The sequence below is a fragment of the Sarcophilus harrisii genome, chromosome 1 (assembly GCF_902635505.1).
Source record: "Sarcophilus harrisii chromosome 1, mSarHar1.11, whole genome shotgun sequence".
NCBI lineage: Eukaryota > Metazoa > Chordata > Mammalia > Dasyuromorphia > Dasyuridae > Sarcophilus > Sarcophilus harrisii.
The window spans coordinates 171,937,671-171,955,812 of record NC_045426.1 but is presented as its reverse complement, the minus strand read 5'-3'; the positions used below and the strand labels follow the sequence as shown (position 1 = coordinate 171,955,812).

Sequence of the window (18,142 nt, the reverse complement as noted above, 5' to 3'; positions counted from 1 at the left end):
TCCTCCTCCTTTCAAATAGGAAGCCATAAGCAGAGGTACTCCAACTTTTAAAAAGACCAAAAGGACACACCAGTTAGTGCATCTTTCAGGAGGGCATGGGCAGAGAAGTTCACCAAAGTCTTCCTAATTCTATACTAGTCAGCTCTTCCCTTCAGTTTATTAGAATGCAACAAACAAACCCAAGCCTAGAAATCTACTTACAGATATATGTGACTCAGCATAGTGTCCTGCCTACATGTTTGCTCAATAAATATTGATTGAGCCTGAATCTTGATAAACAGGAACTGTGAATACTTTGTGACAGTTTTAACTGCACAGCATGAGTTTCAACTAGAATGTTATTTACTAGGAGAAAGAAGCCTTTATCCCTTCGTTTTGACTCATCTTCCACATAAAAATCTCTTCCTTTCCTTAATTTTAGGTAAAATCGCCAATGTGTTTATTTCAAAAGGCAAAATGGCAATCTTAAGCCAGTGCTCCAAGCTGGTATGATATCACTCCCCTTGATATTTAGCAGTGACTGAGACAAACAGGATGTACTTGGCAGGGATTTAAATACCTCCATATAAAATAAATATTACCTCAAGAACTGTCAAGAAATGGAAGTTGACAAGTAGAGAGTTGTTGGTACTTTTTTTTTTTTAAATAAAAACATGTTCAGAGAAATGTGATCAAAACCCATGTTCAACATCTTAGATTACCACACTAGCTTTAGAAATGAATTTATTATCCTAGAGGGATAAGGGATTTTTAAAAAATTGATTATACTCAAGTTAGAGTAAATAAGAACTCAGAAATACAGAGTTCAAGAGTAGCTAAATTATAAATAAAAAAATAATAAAATATTTGATATCACCCTATGGAAAAACACATTTATTCAGTGATGAACCTTTTTGATATTATTATTATTATTAAATTCTAAATTATTTTTGGTATTGTCATATGGTTATAGGTCATGAAACACTACAATTTCTAAAGAATAAACATTGAGGTTTATCTGAAAGGTAACAAAGAGGTAGATGATGGAAGTTAGCATTTGAGGAAATCAGAAAAGGCTTTCTGCAGAAATGATGCTTAAGCTAGGTCTTGAAGGAAGCCAGAGATTTCAAGAGGCGGAGGAAGGGATGAAAGAAGGCATTCAAAGTATGGGGGAAAAAAACCAATTCAAAGGCATAGGGACAGAAGATGGATAGTTGTGCATGAGGGAGAAGAAAGCAAGCTTATCTGAAAAGTAGTGTGTATGGAGAGTAATAATATGCCCTAAGGCTTGAAAATGTTGAATGGGATCAGGCTGTGGAAAGTTTTAAATGTCAGAGGAATTTGTATTTGATCTTAAAGGTAATAGGGAGCCCCTGGGGTTGATTGAGTGGGGATGTGGCACAGACATTTGTTTTAGGAAAACTACTTTGACAGCTGTGTGGAAGATGAGTTGGAGATGAAAGATGAGTCAGGGAGATTAATCAGGATGTTTTTGAAGCCAGTGTTCTCTCTGTCTTTCTTCATGCATTTGCTGAGATTCCCATTACATTCAAGAAAATTGCTATTTAGGGATGAGAATTCAGTAGTATATTCACCAATCACATCCATTTGGTGATGATACATTCAGTACAGATAAGGAAATTTAGGCAAAAGGGGGTTCAGTGATTTACCCCGTCACACAAGTAAGAAGAGTCAGAGGCTAGTTTTGAATTCAAGTCTTCCCGAGTGCAGGCCCAGTATTCTATCCATTCTGCTACCAGTTGCCTTCAAACATTAATAATATTAACATCCTAACAGTAATAGCTTTCTCTCCCCTCCTCCTACACCCAACACACATATACACACACAGAGTATACAATTTTGTACTCATTAAGTATTTCTTTTTGTCATAATGATTTGTGTTTGTCTTATTCCCCTACTAAAGAGAAAGGTCCATAAAGAAAAGAACTTTAGTTTATCTAAATTTTTCAACTTCCTCAGTGCCTAATACTCTATGTACTGTAAAGGAGGCACTTAGCAAATATTTATTGAATTGAATCATGAGAAATTATTTCATTTAGTATAACACAAACAGTTGCTCAGTTCAGGACAGAATACCAGAACTGTCAAGATTCCTGTTCCAAAGAGTTACAGTATTATTGTCTTTTTATGAATGGGGAACAAATTTATGGTATCTCCACAGACCACCCCAAACTATTGTTTCTTTCAAAGTCATAAGCCCATCCCAAAGTGCTTTGAAGAACTCCGTGGTAAAGAATTAAAAAATACATGGGTTCCTATGATGTCCTACTGATTTTTGGAAATAACTTGCAATAAATTTTTCTGAAAACATTGTCCTGAGTGAGCTAAGGAGAAACATTTTCCATTCAGCTGAATATTTAGCATCAAAGTTTGGTGCAATGCTAAAATAAATGCACTTTAGCAACTAATATAAGCTAGATCAAACAATTTTCATATCTATTGATATATATCAATGTCTGATTTTACCACGTATTCTATATATCAATTAATAGTTAAAGTCTTGACTTATGTAACAGCCCTGGGAATAATCACATCTTTATATTGCATTCTTTGCGTAGCATTAAAAATATTAACATTTTCATTGCTTTAAAAATTCCTTTGCGTCCTGCTACATATAATTGAATCCAATTCAATGATTGATTTATATGATTCTCCTTGTTACCATAGTGACTTAGAAAATAAGAACAAAACTGTTACCACTGCTGCAACCCAAAAAATCTCACACATGACAAAGCAGAGAAATTAGGGAGAGTTTATTGTAGTCCTTGACAAGACTTACATTTGTACATTTTCTATAGCTATAGAAACTCTCAGTCTAGAGATTTATTTACGTTTGATTTCTGTCATACCAGCAGACAGAGTTAGGAGAGGGGATGGGGAGGTAAAAATCAGTTCCTGCCAAACTGGGGGAGAGGGGGTGGTACTTTAATGTCCTGGCCTCTCTCCAGCTTCTTTTCACAATCCACCAGGTAATTGACTCCATCAATGACGATCTGGACAAGCTCAACCTTCAAGAATAAAAAAGATGTATTATTGAATCACATAAAAAGTACATATACAATATTGATCAATACCATCAAGAGTGGGGCTAAATGAACACTCTATATCTGAGTTAACAGTGTCCTTTCCCAGATCTCCATGAAGATTGGTAGGAAACTTGAGACCTCCAAGCACTGAGAGGGGAGACCTTTGACCTATCGCCCACCCACCTTCACATCTGCCCCACTGTACCTCCAGTTGTCTGCTCTCTCCAGTTTTTGTCTATCTGGACTGCACGTGTCTGCTTCCGTGTTCTCCCTCTCTGTTACACCAAATTTCTATAGCTGTTTCCATGGTCTATGTATTTCTCTTCCTGTTCTCCTAAGTCCTTGAACTCTGTGTCCCTCTCCCTCTACTAGCACGCAGCTCTCTTCCTGCTTCCTTCCCTTCCCCATGTCCTTGGGTAAATTCACGTTAGGAAAAATTATTTTATGTAGACGTCTGCAGAACTATTAGTGTAAAGATAGAACTCTCAGGGTGTATGTGTGTATGTATGTATGTATACATACACACATATAAATTACATATACACATATATAACTTTGAGATATTATATAAATTCCAGCTCCTGTTGTGATTATTTACATATTAGATTTTATTATTACATATTAATTTTTTGGATCATGGCTTTTCTAAGAAATTTCTTTAAGAAATTTGTTTCATATAGTTTCTGCTTATTGGAGAGAATTTAAGGATAATAATAATAGATATAAATCGTTTTAATGTTTGCAAGATATATGTATGCATAGATAAATACATACATGTAAATATATGTATGTAAATATATATGCATATTGTGTGTATATGTAAATAGATTGATTGATTTACATATATTTGATCCTTGAAGCAACTCTATGGGATAGGTGCCATAGATATTATTATTCCCATTTAAGAGATGAGAAACTGAGACCTTGGGAATGTAAGTGACTTTCCCATACTTTTTATATAGCTAGTAGGAGTCAGATAGGAAGGATTAAAAAGAAGTCTCTCCTGGCTCCCGGTTCCAGATTCTTTCCACAATACATTACTAGATACTAGATTCAATTAAAGCTTGGTGAGGTGCAACTTAAGAGACTTTTTAATAATTTCTTTATATCTTAATTTCCATAGTATTAAAATGTGAAATTTGAAGCAGGTGCTCTCTAAGGTCCCTCTCTTATTCTTAGTCAGTGACTTTGTTGGGCAAAGCAGCACATGCCTGTAACTTCAGCTCCTAGGGAGTCTGAGTCTGCTGGATTTCTGGAGCTCAAGAATTATGAGCTGCAGGGAGTTAAGCCATTTGGGTGTCTAGAGTGTTTGCCATCAATATGGTGAATTCTTGGAAATGGAGAAAGAGGGGTTGAGGAGAGCCCCCGGTTACCTACGAAGGGGCAAATTGGCCCAAGCTGGAAAAAGAACTTTGGGATGATTAGCAGTGAGATCAAGGACTTGTGCTTTCAGCCTGGGTAAAATATGAAGATCCAGTCTTTAAAATTTTTAAAAAATACTTTAAAAGTCTATAGTGGCATTTTAATAGTAGTAAAAGATCTCATACTCAGATTTATAACAAACTCTTCCCCATACTTACAGAGGAAAGAACTAGAGAAAAAGGGATTATGTTGTGACATAAAGTACTTAGCTGAGATATTATGAAGAATTAAAAGAGAGAGCTATAAGATTTTAAACTGTATTGCTTTCTAAAAAGTATTTCCATTTAATTAATTAATTAATTGAGTTTTAATTTATGGAATAAAATGACCATTTCCATAGTATAATAAGAGATGATTACACATGAAACTATAAATCTATTATGCACAACTCCTTTCAAATATACAACAAAATTATCATGTAAATTTATTTTTTCCTTTTTTTATTCCTTCTCCCCTCCCCTGCCCTATAGATAGCTACCATTAGACACAAAGGTATATTGTATACGTATACACATATATGTATGTGTATATATCATATGTGTATGTAAATATATATGTATAAGAATATGTGTATATATCTATATCTATATGTATATGTATAAAATTATTCTATATACCTATTTTTTTTCTTTCTCTGGATGCAGATAACATCTTTCTTTATATGTCTTTTATAAATCATTTGTGTAATAATGATAAATAAAATAACTTGCTCAAAGATGTTCTTAAAACAATATTGCTGTTACTGTGTAAACTATATTGTTGATAGAAATTATGTATCTTTGCTAGGCAAGAGAGGAAGATATTACAGCAAATACAACCTACAAATAATAAACAGTCTCACAGCCTAGTCTAAAAGCAGATTGATGAACAAAGTGATCACTCGTGGCATGAAGACCAAAATATTTCATTTGTTTCTCTTCCTTCAATTTTAGGTAGTATACATACTCCCTGACTTCACATTTGTAAATATAGTCAAATCTTTAGCATAATACATTTCCTATTGCCAGAGCTTATTAGAATAGTTTGCTAGTTTATATTGGTGAATGATAATTCTACTATGAATTTCTTTTTTATATTTTTTGCAGATTATCATTTTACACAGTGTTTAAGTCTCACTTTTTTTTTTCATGCCAGAGTAATAACATACAAAATGCTGCTTGCGCAGCACTTTACCAAAAAATGGTAAATGTGACCCGGAAAGGAAAAGGTATTGCGAAGAGATCTGTAATTTTATAAACAAGAATGGAATGTTTGATTTATCTCTACACTGAGTTAAGCTTTCATATAGTTTGCTTTAAGGAAGTAAGAGAGACATATCACCTCTGATCGACCAATGCGATCTATGTTAGAGATATCATATACGTCTGCAACTGCTGCAGTGTCAACACCACCAGTTCCACGCTTCTGTAGTCTTAGATTCTCCAGGATCTTAGGAAAACGGGGATCCTAGGACAACAGATAATAACTTGTGGTTAACTTGATAAATGTCAAGGCAGATTCACTATTATTAAAACAGGAATTCCAGAAAAAGCAAACAATAACAGAGACTCTAGACTTTTATTTTCCAAGAATCTAGTTTCTCCATATTTAATTCATTGATTGATTAATTTAAATTATGAAGAAACAAATCTCTTTGTACCACTTTTCCAATTGTTGAGTAATAATCACATTTTTAGGGTAGGAAACAATTTTCTATAAACCAACTCAGAGTTAATTATTTTATTCACACAATTAATTTGTTCACACAAGTAATGAATGAATGAATGAATGAATGAATGAATGAGAAAGCATTTATTAATCCCTAACTATGTGCCAAGCACTATTTTGGGGGGAAACACGACATATAGGAAGTTGCAGCTGCAAGCCAGATACTAAAAATGTCTAGTGATTTTTAAGATACTGTGTGGTAATGGATCTTCTTTAGTATTATTTCCATTAATAAAGCCATATCTATTATTTTATTTGGAATTGCCTGGCAGTGCCAAAGACTTTGGTGATGAGAACTTTCTTTTCTAGGTCATTTGTGCTATGGTGCTTCGACGTACTTCTTCCAAAGAGTTGTCATTCTAAAGGATATATTCAGGTACAGGCTGGAACTATGGCCAGTGTGGGGACAGAGTGGGAAAGCTACTTTTCTCTAAGACCTTGGATTTACCTACCTATTGGTGAGACCTTTCTCCATAAGGATTGCTCCTTTGAATGATGATTGGGAATGACTGTAATAATTATTTCATCTAAGAGATTAGGAAATTTTCATATAAAGAGAATATATAAATATAAAGAGAATAAGCAACTTCTTATGGGAAAAAGAGTTTTCTGTACTATAATAAACTGGGATGGGGCTGAAGGTTACTTGTTAATTAGAGATGACACAACTTAAAATTAATAAGGAAATATGCAAATGAATATAACAGTGACTGAAGAATAACCTACCAGTGAGTAAGCCAGTAAAGAGGATGCATTGGCATCTGTTTTTACATTGTACTGCCTAAGGACCACTTTCCATCCAACTTACACCTGAGACCTGTTTATATATATATATATATATATATATATATATATATATATAACCTACCTCTATTAGAATGTGAGTTACTTAAAAGGTAATCCTCTAAAGAAAATTTGAACCTATACTGTTATGCCCATGTCAGAGATGAAGAAAGAAAATTTTGGAGAAATTATTTTTAAATTATTGGCCACTGCAGTCCATCACAAGAATAGACCCATGTTAGTGAAAGATCTCTGAGTCACTCATTCACATACCTTACTGAGTTTTGGGATTCTCACATGAACACCAGCTCGTAATCCGGTTCCAAGATTGGAAGGACAGGTCAGAACGTAGCCCAGCCGTTCATTCCACATGAACTCCCAGCCTCGACCTTTGATTAATCTTTCCACCTACAAGTAAAAAAAAAAAAAATGAACAAATGCAAGGATACAATATGGTCTGTATTAGGAAAGGTGAGGTTTATTTTAAAGTATCTACCAAGGTGCTGTATAAGCTTGAACTAGATGATACTCGGAAAAATATATATTAGACTAGGACTAATTATTGACAACAAGCTTAGTATCTATTAACAGTGAGACCCAGATATCTATAAGCGTTCATTCTTAGGAGCAACAAGAAAAAAAAAAGCAATTCAAATATAGCAGAGCCACAATTAAAATGACACAAGACCTAGCAGCAGCTACATTAAGAAACCACAGGTCTTAGAACACTATATATCGACTAGTATAAGAACTGGGATTATGACTGAAAATATCATACCCAAGAAAGTTAAGCATAATCCTAAAGGAAAAAATCCAGCAAAAATGGACATTCAATGAATTGCCAGATTGTCAAGATTTTGTTGTAAAAAGACATGAACTTAATAGAAAATCTGACATATCGGGTCCAAGAGAAATCTAAGGTAAATATCAAAGATTAATTACAAGTGACTCAATAAGGGCAAACTATTTATGTTTTATTATATGGCAATATAAACTATATGTCTAAGATAGTCATTAATAATTGATAGATTGGGGTAGATCTAAGCATAATGTGATTCTAAAAAGTAAAATTATGTAGGAAAAGTTAAAAAGAATAATAGTCATATAAATGAGATATGAGAAGAAAAACTGACTCAGAAGAATTAGATTGGAGAAGAGGACTAATAGTTCTGATATCCTACTTACAACGAGAATAAATTAAAGAGGTAAAATCTTCTAAATTTATAAAGAAATAAGAGAGTGAGGGAATAGGAGGGGGTTATAGAAGTGTGTTTGCATTAACAAGAGTAGGATAAGGTGTGAAGATTAATAGGAATGGGATAAAGAGGACACAACACATATATTTAAAAGGCTTTAAAAGTCTTCTAAATTCAGATGAAAACAGGAGGATAAGGAAAAAGAGTAAGGGGAAAAGATAAGGGCAGGGTCATTGAAGGGGGGCCAGGTTAATTAATAGGAGGGCAAGATAGCAGGTAGAAGTAAAGCAGAGAAGTCAGGAAGGATAGAATATAAGAGATACACACAACATAAAATAAGGATCAGGAGTAAGATTTGTTATGGTAAAAAAAAAATTAGAGGTAGAGATTATTATCTCAGACAAAACTAAAGCTAAAATAGATTTAATCAAAAGAAGAAAAATAGGGAAACTATGTGCCACTCATATTAATCTTGTTTTAGACTATTTAAAATAACTAGAAGGTTTAAGGTTGGAATATTGTTGTGGTACAGGAAATAATGAGTTGGTAGAGTTAGAAAAATATGATCTATGAAGGATGATGTTATCCACCTTCAGAGGAAGGTCATAGTATGGTCTTATAGAGATGCAAATATGTGTAATATGTGTATGATTATAGATTTCTTCATATAGGTATGTGTGTATTATATCTTTATATATGTGTGAGTACTATATGTGTGCATATATATGTGCACATACACACATGCACACACACACACACACACACATATAAAACCTATAAAAGAAACTGACAAGGAAGCAAAGATGGACAAGTCTGAATACAGTGTGTACTATTTATTATATAGGCTTTCTTAAATTGGAAATTTATTGCTTTATGTTTTGAATATTCTTTTATGTGCTGCTGTTCACATGGCAATTTTTTTTTTCTTTTCCTATTTTACATTTAAGATCAAAATTTTACAAAATTTAAAGAAGGGAAAAAGTTCTTATTCAATTTAAAGTTGCATTAATGAACTACAATGTCTAGCTCAGGGACTCTTTAGTAGTCTGGTGAAACTTATAAACCTCTTCTCAGAAAAATGTCTTAAAATGCATAAAATAAAAAATAAAGCTGTGTAGTATAAAGCTGAAGGATTGAAAGAACTGAAAAAGTTTAGCCTGGGAATAGAAGAAAGTTTAGGAAGGGAATATGGTAGGTACTTTTAAATAGTATAGAGAGAAGAAAGTAGACTAATTCTGTGTTGTTCCAAAGCTCAGACCATGCATCTAAATGTTGAAGTTATAGGGAGATTAATTTTTAACAAAATAAATGGGGAAACCTTTAAAAATGAATATTGCTTCAAAATCCAATAGGCTATCTTTCTAAATGATTAGCTCCTCATTAACTGGAGATGTTTAGGCAAAGGTAAAATGACTTACTTTAATAGGGCTATTTTAAAAGGGATTTCTTTATTGGGTGAAAGATTGAACAAGATGCAATTCCTTCCATTCAACAACAATTATAACATATCTTGGGAAATAGAGTGACAAGAAATAAAATTTGGGCTTTCATAAGATCTCCTAAGGACAAAGGGCTATTATCACCAATGATGATGTTCTGTCCTAGGAGGTTGTATTACACTAATAGGATTTGCCTTTCTTGTTTCCTAGATGGAATTTGCCTTGTCATGGAGATCTCTCTCTAGTGCCTCCCACAAGATTCTTAGAAGTTTGAAAAGTAAAAAGTTTAATATTTTAGTGTTGTTTTTTTTTTTGTTGTTTTTTTGGGTTTTTTTTTTTTTTTTTTTTTTTTTGGCAAAGTGATTGGGATTAAGTGACTTGCTTAGAGTTATGCAGCTAGTAAGTGTTAAGTATCTGAAGATGAATTTGAATTCAAGTCCTCCTGACTCCAGGGCCAGTGCTCTATCCACTGTGTCATTTAGTTGCTCCGAAAAGTTTAATAATTTAAAGATTTATTACTTAAAATAACATTATTACCTCTTTCAATCCACGACAGAATCTCTCAAATACTCTTTTCATATTTCCCCCTTTTTCCATAGAAATTACCCTGGTATGATCTTCCTCATTAATCCAGATGAGGAAAGTCTTGTCATAATTGTGCCTGATAAAAAAAAGAAATTTAAGACTTGTGTTGTTTTATTTCAAACCTATGAACAATCCCAGTTTGTCTCAGCAAGTTGATTGCTTCCTTTAAACTTCCCTCTTTCCTGGAAGGCCCTAATCTTTCTTAATTGTGCTTGCACAAGGGGCACAAAATAGAGTTCTCTTGATAGGGCAAAGAATAAGAGCTATTGAAATCCTTCATGATTTCATTCTTCTGCCCACCAGGAGCATCCCACCTTCTCCTCAGAGCATTATGGCCACAGCTTGACTGGGGCACATCTATTTGCTGTTGCACTAGAAATGACATTTACATTCTCCCAGAATCTCAGAATGTTCAGGATACAAAAAATGCAAAACACAAATCTTACACATATGTGTTACCTGGTACCTGCTTGGGGTAATTTGCTTAACATGGTGCTTTGTACTTTTCCCTCATTTATAAACGGCTCATTTATAACAGACCAGGGTGAAAGAATAAAATCAGACACTTAAGGAAGGAAATTGGCTAAATTGGCCAAAATAAGAATGATTATAAGTTTGGGAGCCACTTTTCTTAGGATAAGCTTTATTGAAGGTTTTTTTGGGGGTTTTTTTGGCTTCACTTTGGTGCAAATTTATTGATAGTAATTGGAATGTTCCCAATTTCTTTTCATATTCTTGATTCAAGTTTGGTAGCCACTTCTTTTAGGGTGAGCTTTATCAGAGTTTCTTGCTTCACTTTAGTGCAAACTTATTAACAGTAATCGGAATGTTCCTTATTACTTTTTCATTCTTGCTCTAGACACATTCCATGAAAATGACTCAAAGGGAATAAAGTGCCATAAAGGGAGTAAAGTGCCATAAAATAGGTGCCTTCCACACCTGGATCACCTTTTTTCCCCTTCAATTTTTGTAGCAATGTTTCTCATGCAGAATACATGCAAACCAAATCAATTTCCTTCACTTCATGGAACCATCACAATACTTACAAACGCACACACAGTCTCTCAAAATCTGTTTTCTCAATTTAGCTGAAGCTGAGCATGCTATGAACTGCAGAGCACAATAGTTGCAAGGTTAGGATAAGCCAGGTGATCTATGAAAAGATCCTTTACACATAAAACACATGTATTTAACACAGTATGTGCCGTACCAGATTCCTCTGGCATCTGGCCAGTCTCGGGCCATCCCTGCACATGTTAGCAATGGAGATACTGGCTTATCGAATAGAAAGTGATCCTGCAAGCCAAAATGTACATGAGAAAAAGAAGGTTGAGAACAAGCAAGGCAAAAAATGCTATTTCCTTCCAATTCCTCAGATCTGAAAGGTTTATCACTAGTTCATCTTCCTCCTTCCACCCTCTAAATGTATCTTGACCTCCTTCTTTTTCTCTATCTACCCTTGGTAATCTCTTTCACTTCCATAGTTTCCTCTATCACTTCTATGCAAATGATTTCCAAATTTATTCATTCAGAATAATCTTTTTTTTTCCAACCTTTTCCCAAATTTCTAGCTGCCTAGTGAATATGTGGCCCAAATGTCCTCTGGATACTTCAAACTCAGCATGGATCAAACCAATCCCATCTTCTCTATCCTTGTTTCTTTATAGTCAACTAGTCTCCAAACCTCAGAGTTGTCTTTTATTATTCTTTTTTCCTCACTATGATTAACCAGTTACTAGTTGTCAGTTTTGATGACTTTATGATATTTCTTGTACCCATCTCCTACCAACATCCTAGCTCAGATTATCATAGCTTGCATAGACTATTGTAGTGACTTCCTAGCTGTTCTGACTGTCTCTAGTCTCTTTCCAACCCATTCTGCATTTAGCTGCCAAAATAACCCTCTAGACACACAAGTCTGACTTATGTTATCCTCCTGCTTAGCTTTCATCTCACATAAACTCTAAAAAACTACTCATAACTAATATACATTTCTTCCAAGTCTCATCTATTGAAATCTTTCTTTCTCCAAAGTCCAGTAGTTATGTCACTTCCCTTAAGAAGTCTTTCCTATTTCTTTATACCACCTCCCCCTGCCCAGTAGAAATTTTTCTCTTCTTCCTCAGATTTTCTTAAAGGACTGTGATTAGATTTTTTTAAAGGGAGGGTTTCATAAAAACCTTTATTAATTTTAAGAAGCTGTTGCATGTTCTCATCCTGGCCTTGTTCCTGCTGAATAATTAAATTATTCATGTGAGTTCCAATTGGCTATATTTCTTGTGAGTCCAGATCAGAACAATGAACATTCTTCTTGCTCTTTCTAAAGTATTGGAAAAGGGGAGGTGGGAACAGGGGATCTTTTTGATGATGGAAGAAAAGGTAGGGGAATTCGTAAGGGCAGCATCTCTTTACAAGGCACAAACAGGGAAAGTATTAGAACAAGACCCTTTATTGGCAGAGGAGAATGTTTCAGAAGATCCTGCAGCTGCTGAGGCAGGAAATGCCAGGATGAACCCCCTTTCCTAGGGATATTTCTTGATGTATGTGATGTCTGTCTCTTGCTGCTCCAGTTCTTGTTAGGTGAATGTCAAAATTTAAGGTGATGATCCTGAAATCCAAACCCCAATTAAACAAACAAACAAACACTTTAATACCTTAAGCTGCTGGTCTCCAGAGTGGGATTGGGACCTCCTAGTGACCATGACCTTACCCAAGAGGCCTGGCCCACAATCATTTAGAGGGTGAAAAGGTGAGTCACATCCTACCCTTTCGGTTATATCCAAACATGGGATTTGTCTCCAACAAAGCTTCACCATCCTTATTCAGTACTTCACCACAGCCCACAGTGGAATCATCCAAGTTTCCTTTTTCTGAACCTCCCATCATCTCCTTACAGCAGTTCTAATCTAACTTCTACCAAGCACCCCTAGCAGCAATTATGCAGGTGCCATGGAAAAATAATACTCCTTTCCCCCGGCATACCCATATCCTTGCTTTACAGATCACCTTGAGGTCTTGCAGGAGCCCTTTGAAGAGCGAAATAGTTATCAGAGAATAAAAGACCTGCCTTCCCCATTTTCATTTTGTTTAGCTCAGAGGATAATCAAATATGCCTGTATTGTGACAGATTTCAGGATCTCTATCTTTCAAGCCAAATCTAACCCTCACCAAATTTCCCTATGAGTATCCTCCTAGTCACCCAGGTTCACAACTTCAGTGTTAACTTTGACTCATTTTCCCTCACTCCATATATATTCAGTCAGTTGCCAAATCTTGTTATTTAGTCTAATATTTTAATCTTCTATTTGTCTCTTTCTCTTTATTCACAAAGCCACCATCACCAACCTAGTTCAAACCCCAATTTCCTCTCTGTTGGTGTTTTACTATAGCCTTTATAATGGTCTCTTTCCCTACAGTCTCTCCCTCTTCAATCCATCCTCCAGATAGTCACCACTGTGATTCTCCTTAAACATAGATAGATGTAACTGTGATTCAACTTCTCAATAATCTTCATTGGCTCCTGATTGAATGAATAACCCTCAGGTGATATATGATTTTTTAAAATCTCCTTTTAAAATGTCAATTTTTGTGTATAAATTTTATAATAAACCTTATGATAGTAACTTATAAATAAATGTACATTTACTGGGAGTATATTTCAAAAATGTTTTACAGGTAATCATTTTGCACAATCTAAAATTTTGAAGACCTGCTTCTTTTTGCTTCTAATGGCCATTAAGATCTTATCATTAATTAGTTTTCTGCACTAAAGTTTGACTCCAATGCCTTTTCACAAGAAAGAGGTGACCCTGGGTTCTACAAAGTGGTTCCTGAATAGAGTAACTTTGTCAGGTCCTGTTAAATTAAAAAGATTGTGAGTAGAAACTTGGTGATAGTCTGCGCATCTGCTGTCAGGATCCAGCTGTTATTTGGAGAAGCTTCTCACCAAATAAATGGTTCACAGCAGAATGAATTTTTCAACCACAACATCTCATGAAGACTGTCTGAAAAGATAATTCAGGGTTGCAATCTGCATAGGTGAAAGAAATACATACCGTCATTGGCCAAATCATGAATCCTCGAAGGATACTTGTCCATAGTACATTTTCATCTCTGAGCAGTTGGGTTGTAAAACCATATCTTTACTCCTTTCCCTAAACTCAATATACTTAAGATTTATGAGAAATACTTAAGTGTCCAGAGTCTTTATTTTATTTTTATTCTGAGAACAAGGCAGTGGTAATTCTGCCTTCTCATTATCTCTCTCTGGGGTGGATTGGCAACCTCCCTCAGTTTTGGACAGGGCTATCTGGGTACCGGAAAAGCTACAGGAAGGAGAGATAATGAATTACAATGATATCAAATGTATAAAATTGCCACCTCCTACACCCCTACCCTGGGTTACTCACATCAATGAGCTGTTGCTGTTCCTGCTCAGTCATTTCAGTCAGTTTGTAATATTTCCCAGCCAGGTCTCCCTTGAGCCCTTCCAGGGCTGTGATGGCAACATTTTCCACCTCTCTTCTCTCTGCCCGGGAGCAGGCTGGAGGCAGGCTAAGTCCACGGATACTACGACCTGTGCGGACTCGGGATGACAGAACGTAGCGCTCGTCAAACTGCCCATGGGTGATCTAAACAGAAGAAAGGCAGTGTGTCCAATGCACCCTCAGCTCACAAACCCCAGAGGGCTCATTATAGTCCCATGCTAGATTTTCCCATTCTGCTTGTTTCCTTCCAAAAGGTGTAGTTTAACTCTCTACTCTTTTTGTGGATCAAGGTTTACAGCCAATATCCCTTGGATACCATAACTTTGGATTGTTGGATCAACTTGATGAATGAGTTTGTTCAAAAGCTTTTAGAATACTAGCACATTGGAACAGCCTTTGAGGTTTGAGAGGTACATTTATAACAAACACACAAGTATTTTAAACTTCTAATGGGCCTGAGATCTTGTCAACATGGCCACTTCTCAACTAATAGAGATCACGATTTATCTACTCATCTTATTTTCAGTGATTTTTAGTTATGTTCTTCTGTAAATATTACACAAGGGATCCACTCATCATTTTAAGGGCTTTCTAGTTCTTATAATGTTGTGTGAATAGCATTGGACCATATGGACTGACTGAAGCAGCTAGGTGGGACAATGGATAGAATCCTGGGCCAAAGATATGAGCTCATTTCCACTCTCATGCCCTTTTTAGATGTATGACGCTGAAAAAGTCACTTAAATTCTATTTGTCTCAGTTTCCTTAAATGTAAAATGGGGGGTAAATTCAGCATTTACCTTGAAGGATTGTTGTAAGGATCAAATGAAATATTTATAAATCAATTAGTATGATGCCTGATATTCACTAGACACTATATGAATGCTTACTCTGAACTCTAACTTTAGCTATTCCTCAGTCTTTCCACATGGCGAACCATCTTCTTTCCTATCATTCTTCTCTCTAATTACTGCTTTGGTTAGTCAACTGGTATTTATCAAATTACTTTGTGCCAAGCACTGTGCTAAGCAATGAAGACACAAAAAGCACAAAAGACTTTAAATAATGGATAGCAAATTAATAGAATTTATAAGGACTAGTAAAAGATATATAAATAGTTTCAAAAAAGCTTACATAAACTAATTCATAAGAAAACTAAAGATACGTGTGTGAATAGAACATATTCTTAAATGAAATGTATCCTAAATATAAATGTTTAGAATCCATGTCAATACAGCTTCATCATTTGAAACTGTTTTCATATAATTCTTCCTTGACCCTTACAATAACTCTGGGAGATAGATAGGACATTTATTATTTACTGCATTTTACCAATATGAATGTTAAAGTTAATAGCGGTGATGATAATTATACAGTCTTTTTTATTATAGCTTTTTATTTACAAGATATATGCATAGATAATTTTTCAGCATTAATAGTTGCAAATCGTTTTCTTCCAAATTTTTTCTTCCTTCCCCCCACCCCTTCCCCCAGATGGCAGGTTGACCAATACATGTTAAATATGTTAAAGAATTATACAGTCTTTATATAGCATTTTAAGATTTGCAAAATGTGTTAATGCATTATCTCATTAGAACTTCACCGTGATATTGAGATTATTTATCCCCATTTTCCAAAGGGGAAAATTGTGACTCAGAGTTTAAAGTTTTTCCCTAAGTCTCACAACTGGCAAATATATGAAACAGGATTTACACCTAGATCTTCTGGCTCTTACTCATGCCTTACAATACCCCTGAGGCCATTCTCCCTCCTATTAAGTATCTGGGCCAATAGTATATAGCAAGGAAGTGTCAGAAGTGAGACTCACATAAGATCTTCTCAGTGTTAATCTCATGTTTTTCCTGATACCACAGAACTTCAAGGATACAAACATGTTCCTGAGTGTCCCTCTCAAAGACATGAAAGAGAGCTACCTTTCTTTGTATCTCCAGTACTTAGCACACTTCTTGGAACATAGTAAGGACTTAAATGTTTGTTGATTGACTGACAGAGTGAATGGAACATGGGCCCAGATCTGATTCAGGCCCATTAAATGGCATTCAAATGTAGGGGTTGTTCTATTTCTTCAGGTCCCTATATGATATATGACATGATAACCCCCCCCCCCCGAAAAAAATCAATCTCCAAAAAACCTCTTCAACTCAAATCATCTAGACTGTGGGAAAGTGAAACATGGGGACAAGAGCTGGATTGAACATACCTTGGATGCATCCAGGTCAGTATGGTGCTTCATCACTGTTGGGTCATAGCCATTGTGTCTTAGCTTAATGACTGGGTCAAAAAGCTCTGCAAAAACCTGTATGGGGAAAGGACGTAAGTTTAACAGTCATTTTTCCATTGGATCTCCATCCAGAGATCCAAATCATCCTTCTAATTGCCTTCAAGTAGAATGAGGAGCTGATCCTTTAGCCCTTTAGCAGCTTCTTGGGGCAAGAAACCAACAGCATTACCTCATAAGATTCCTCATCGCCAGCCACCATGCCTACAGTTTTAATAAAGGGATGGCCAGGGTTGTCCACACCAGTCTGGATACACTGGTCCAGAGTGTAGCCATTGGGAGTCATCTTGTCCCGAAGCCTAGCATAGATGCCTGGTGTAAGACACTCAGCCATGCAGTTGTTATGCTTGCGTAGGTCAGGATAGTCTGCACTGCAGAAAGAAGAAGATACAAACCTTAAGCGGGGATGCATTTTGAGAACCATTTCCTGGTTTGGGTGACTCACAAATAAGAAAAGGGTTGAGGGGAGAGGGATTGAGAGTAGGAATCAGCATTTGTCCATAATCCAGTTTCCTACTGTTTTTCAGAAGAGCATTTGCTTTATGCAAATTTGGCTGCTCAACTGCTCAGGAAAAAAAAATGAATTCAGGAGAATTAAGGTTAAAAACACAAGTAGCTCAAATGTACTATCAATCATGAAAAGAAATTGATGATTCTCAAGAAAACATTGTACATAATAACAACAAGATTATGTGATGATCAATTTTGATGGTTGTGGTTCTTTTCAACAATGAGGTGATTCAGACCAATTCCAATAGACTTGTGATGAAGAAAGCCATCTGAATCCGGAGAAAGGACTATTGGGACTTAACGTGAATCACAACATTTTTTTCCAACTTTGTTGTTATTGTTTGTTTGTTTGTTTTTTCTCTTTTTTTTTCCTTTTTTGACCTGATTTTTCTTGGGCAGCATGATAAATGTAGAAATATGCATAGAAGAATTGTAAGTATTTAACCTATATTGTATTACTTGCTGTCTAGGGGAAGGGAGTGAGGTAGAGGAGGGAGAAAAATTTGGAACACAAGGTTTTGCAAGGATGAATGTTGAAAACTATCTTTGCATGTATTTTGAAAATAAAAAGGTACTTTTTTTTAAAAAAAAAAAGAAGATGGTTGTGTTTGAAGAAACCCCATTGTTTTAGCTGGATGCTGTAGCCTCAAAGACAAAAACACAGGGGAAAAGAGAACAACAACAACAA

The 18,142-nt window shown here is 35.4% G+C and overlaps 1 protein-coding gene across 1 annotated transcript in view; it reads right to left on the bottom strand.

Moving 5' to 3' along the window:
- Nucleotides 1-2,735: 2,735 nt before the first annotated feature.
- CKMT2 (creatine kinase, mitochondrial 2) overlaps nt 2,736-18,142 on the bottom strand; it is a 41,589-nt gene continuing 26,182 nt past the window's right edge. Inside the window, exons 3-10 of the mRNA XM_003759888.2 lie at nt 17,117-17,315; nt 16,867-16,962; nt 14,568-14,789; nt 11,369-11,454; nt 10,111-10,234; nt 7,212-7,346; nt 5,769-5,894; nt 2,736-3,008 (exon numbers count right to left, since the gene is read on the bottom strand). Coding sequence (XP_003759936.1) covers nt 2,889-3,008; nt 5,769-5,894; nt 7,212-7,346; nt 10,111-10,234; nt 11,369-11,454; nt 14,568-14,789; nt 16,867-16,962; nt 17,117-17,315 — 1,108 coding nt within the window. The 3' untranslated portion in view covers nt 2,736-2,888. The remainder of the gene's footprint in view (nt 3,009-5,768; nt 5,895-7,211; nt 7,347-10,110; nt 10,235-11,368; nt 11,455-14,567; nt 14,790-16,866; nt 16,963-17,116; nt 17,316-18,142) is intronic.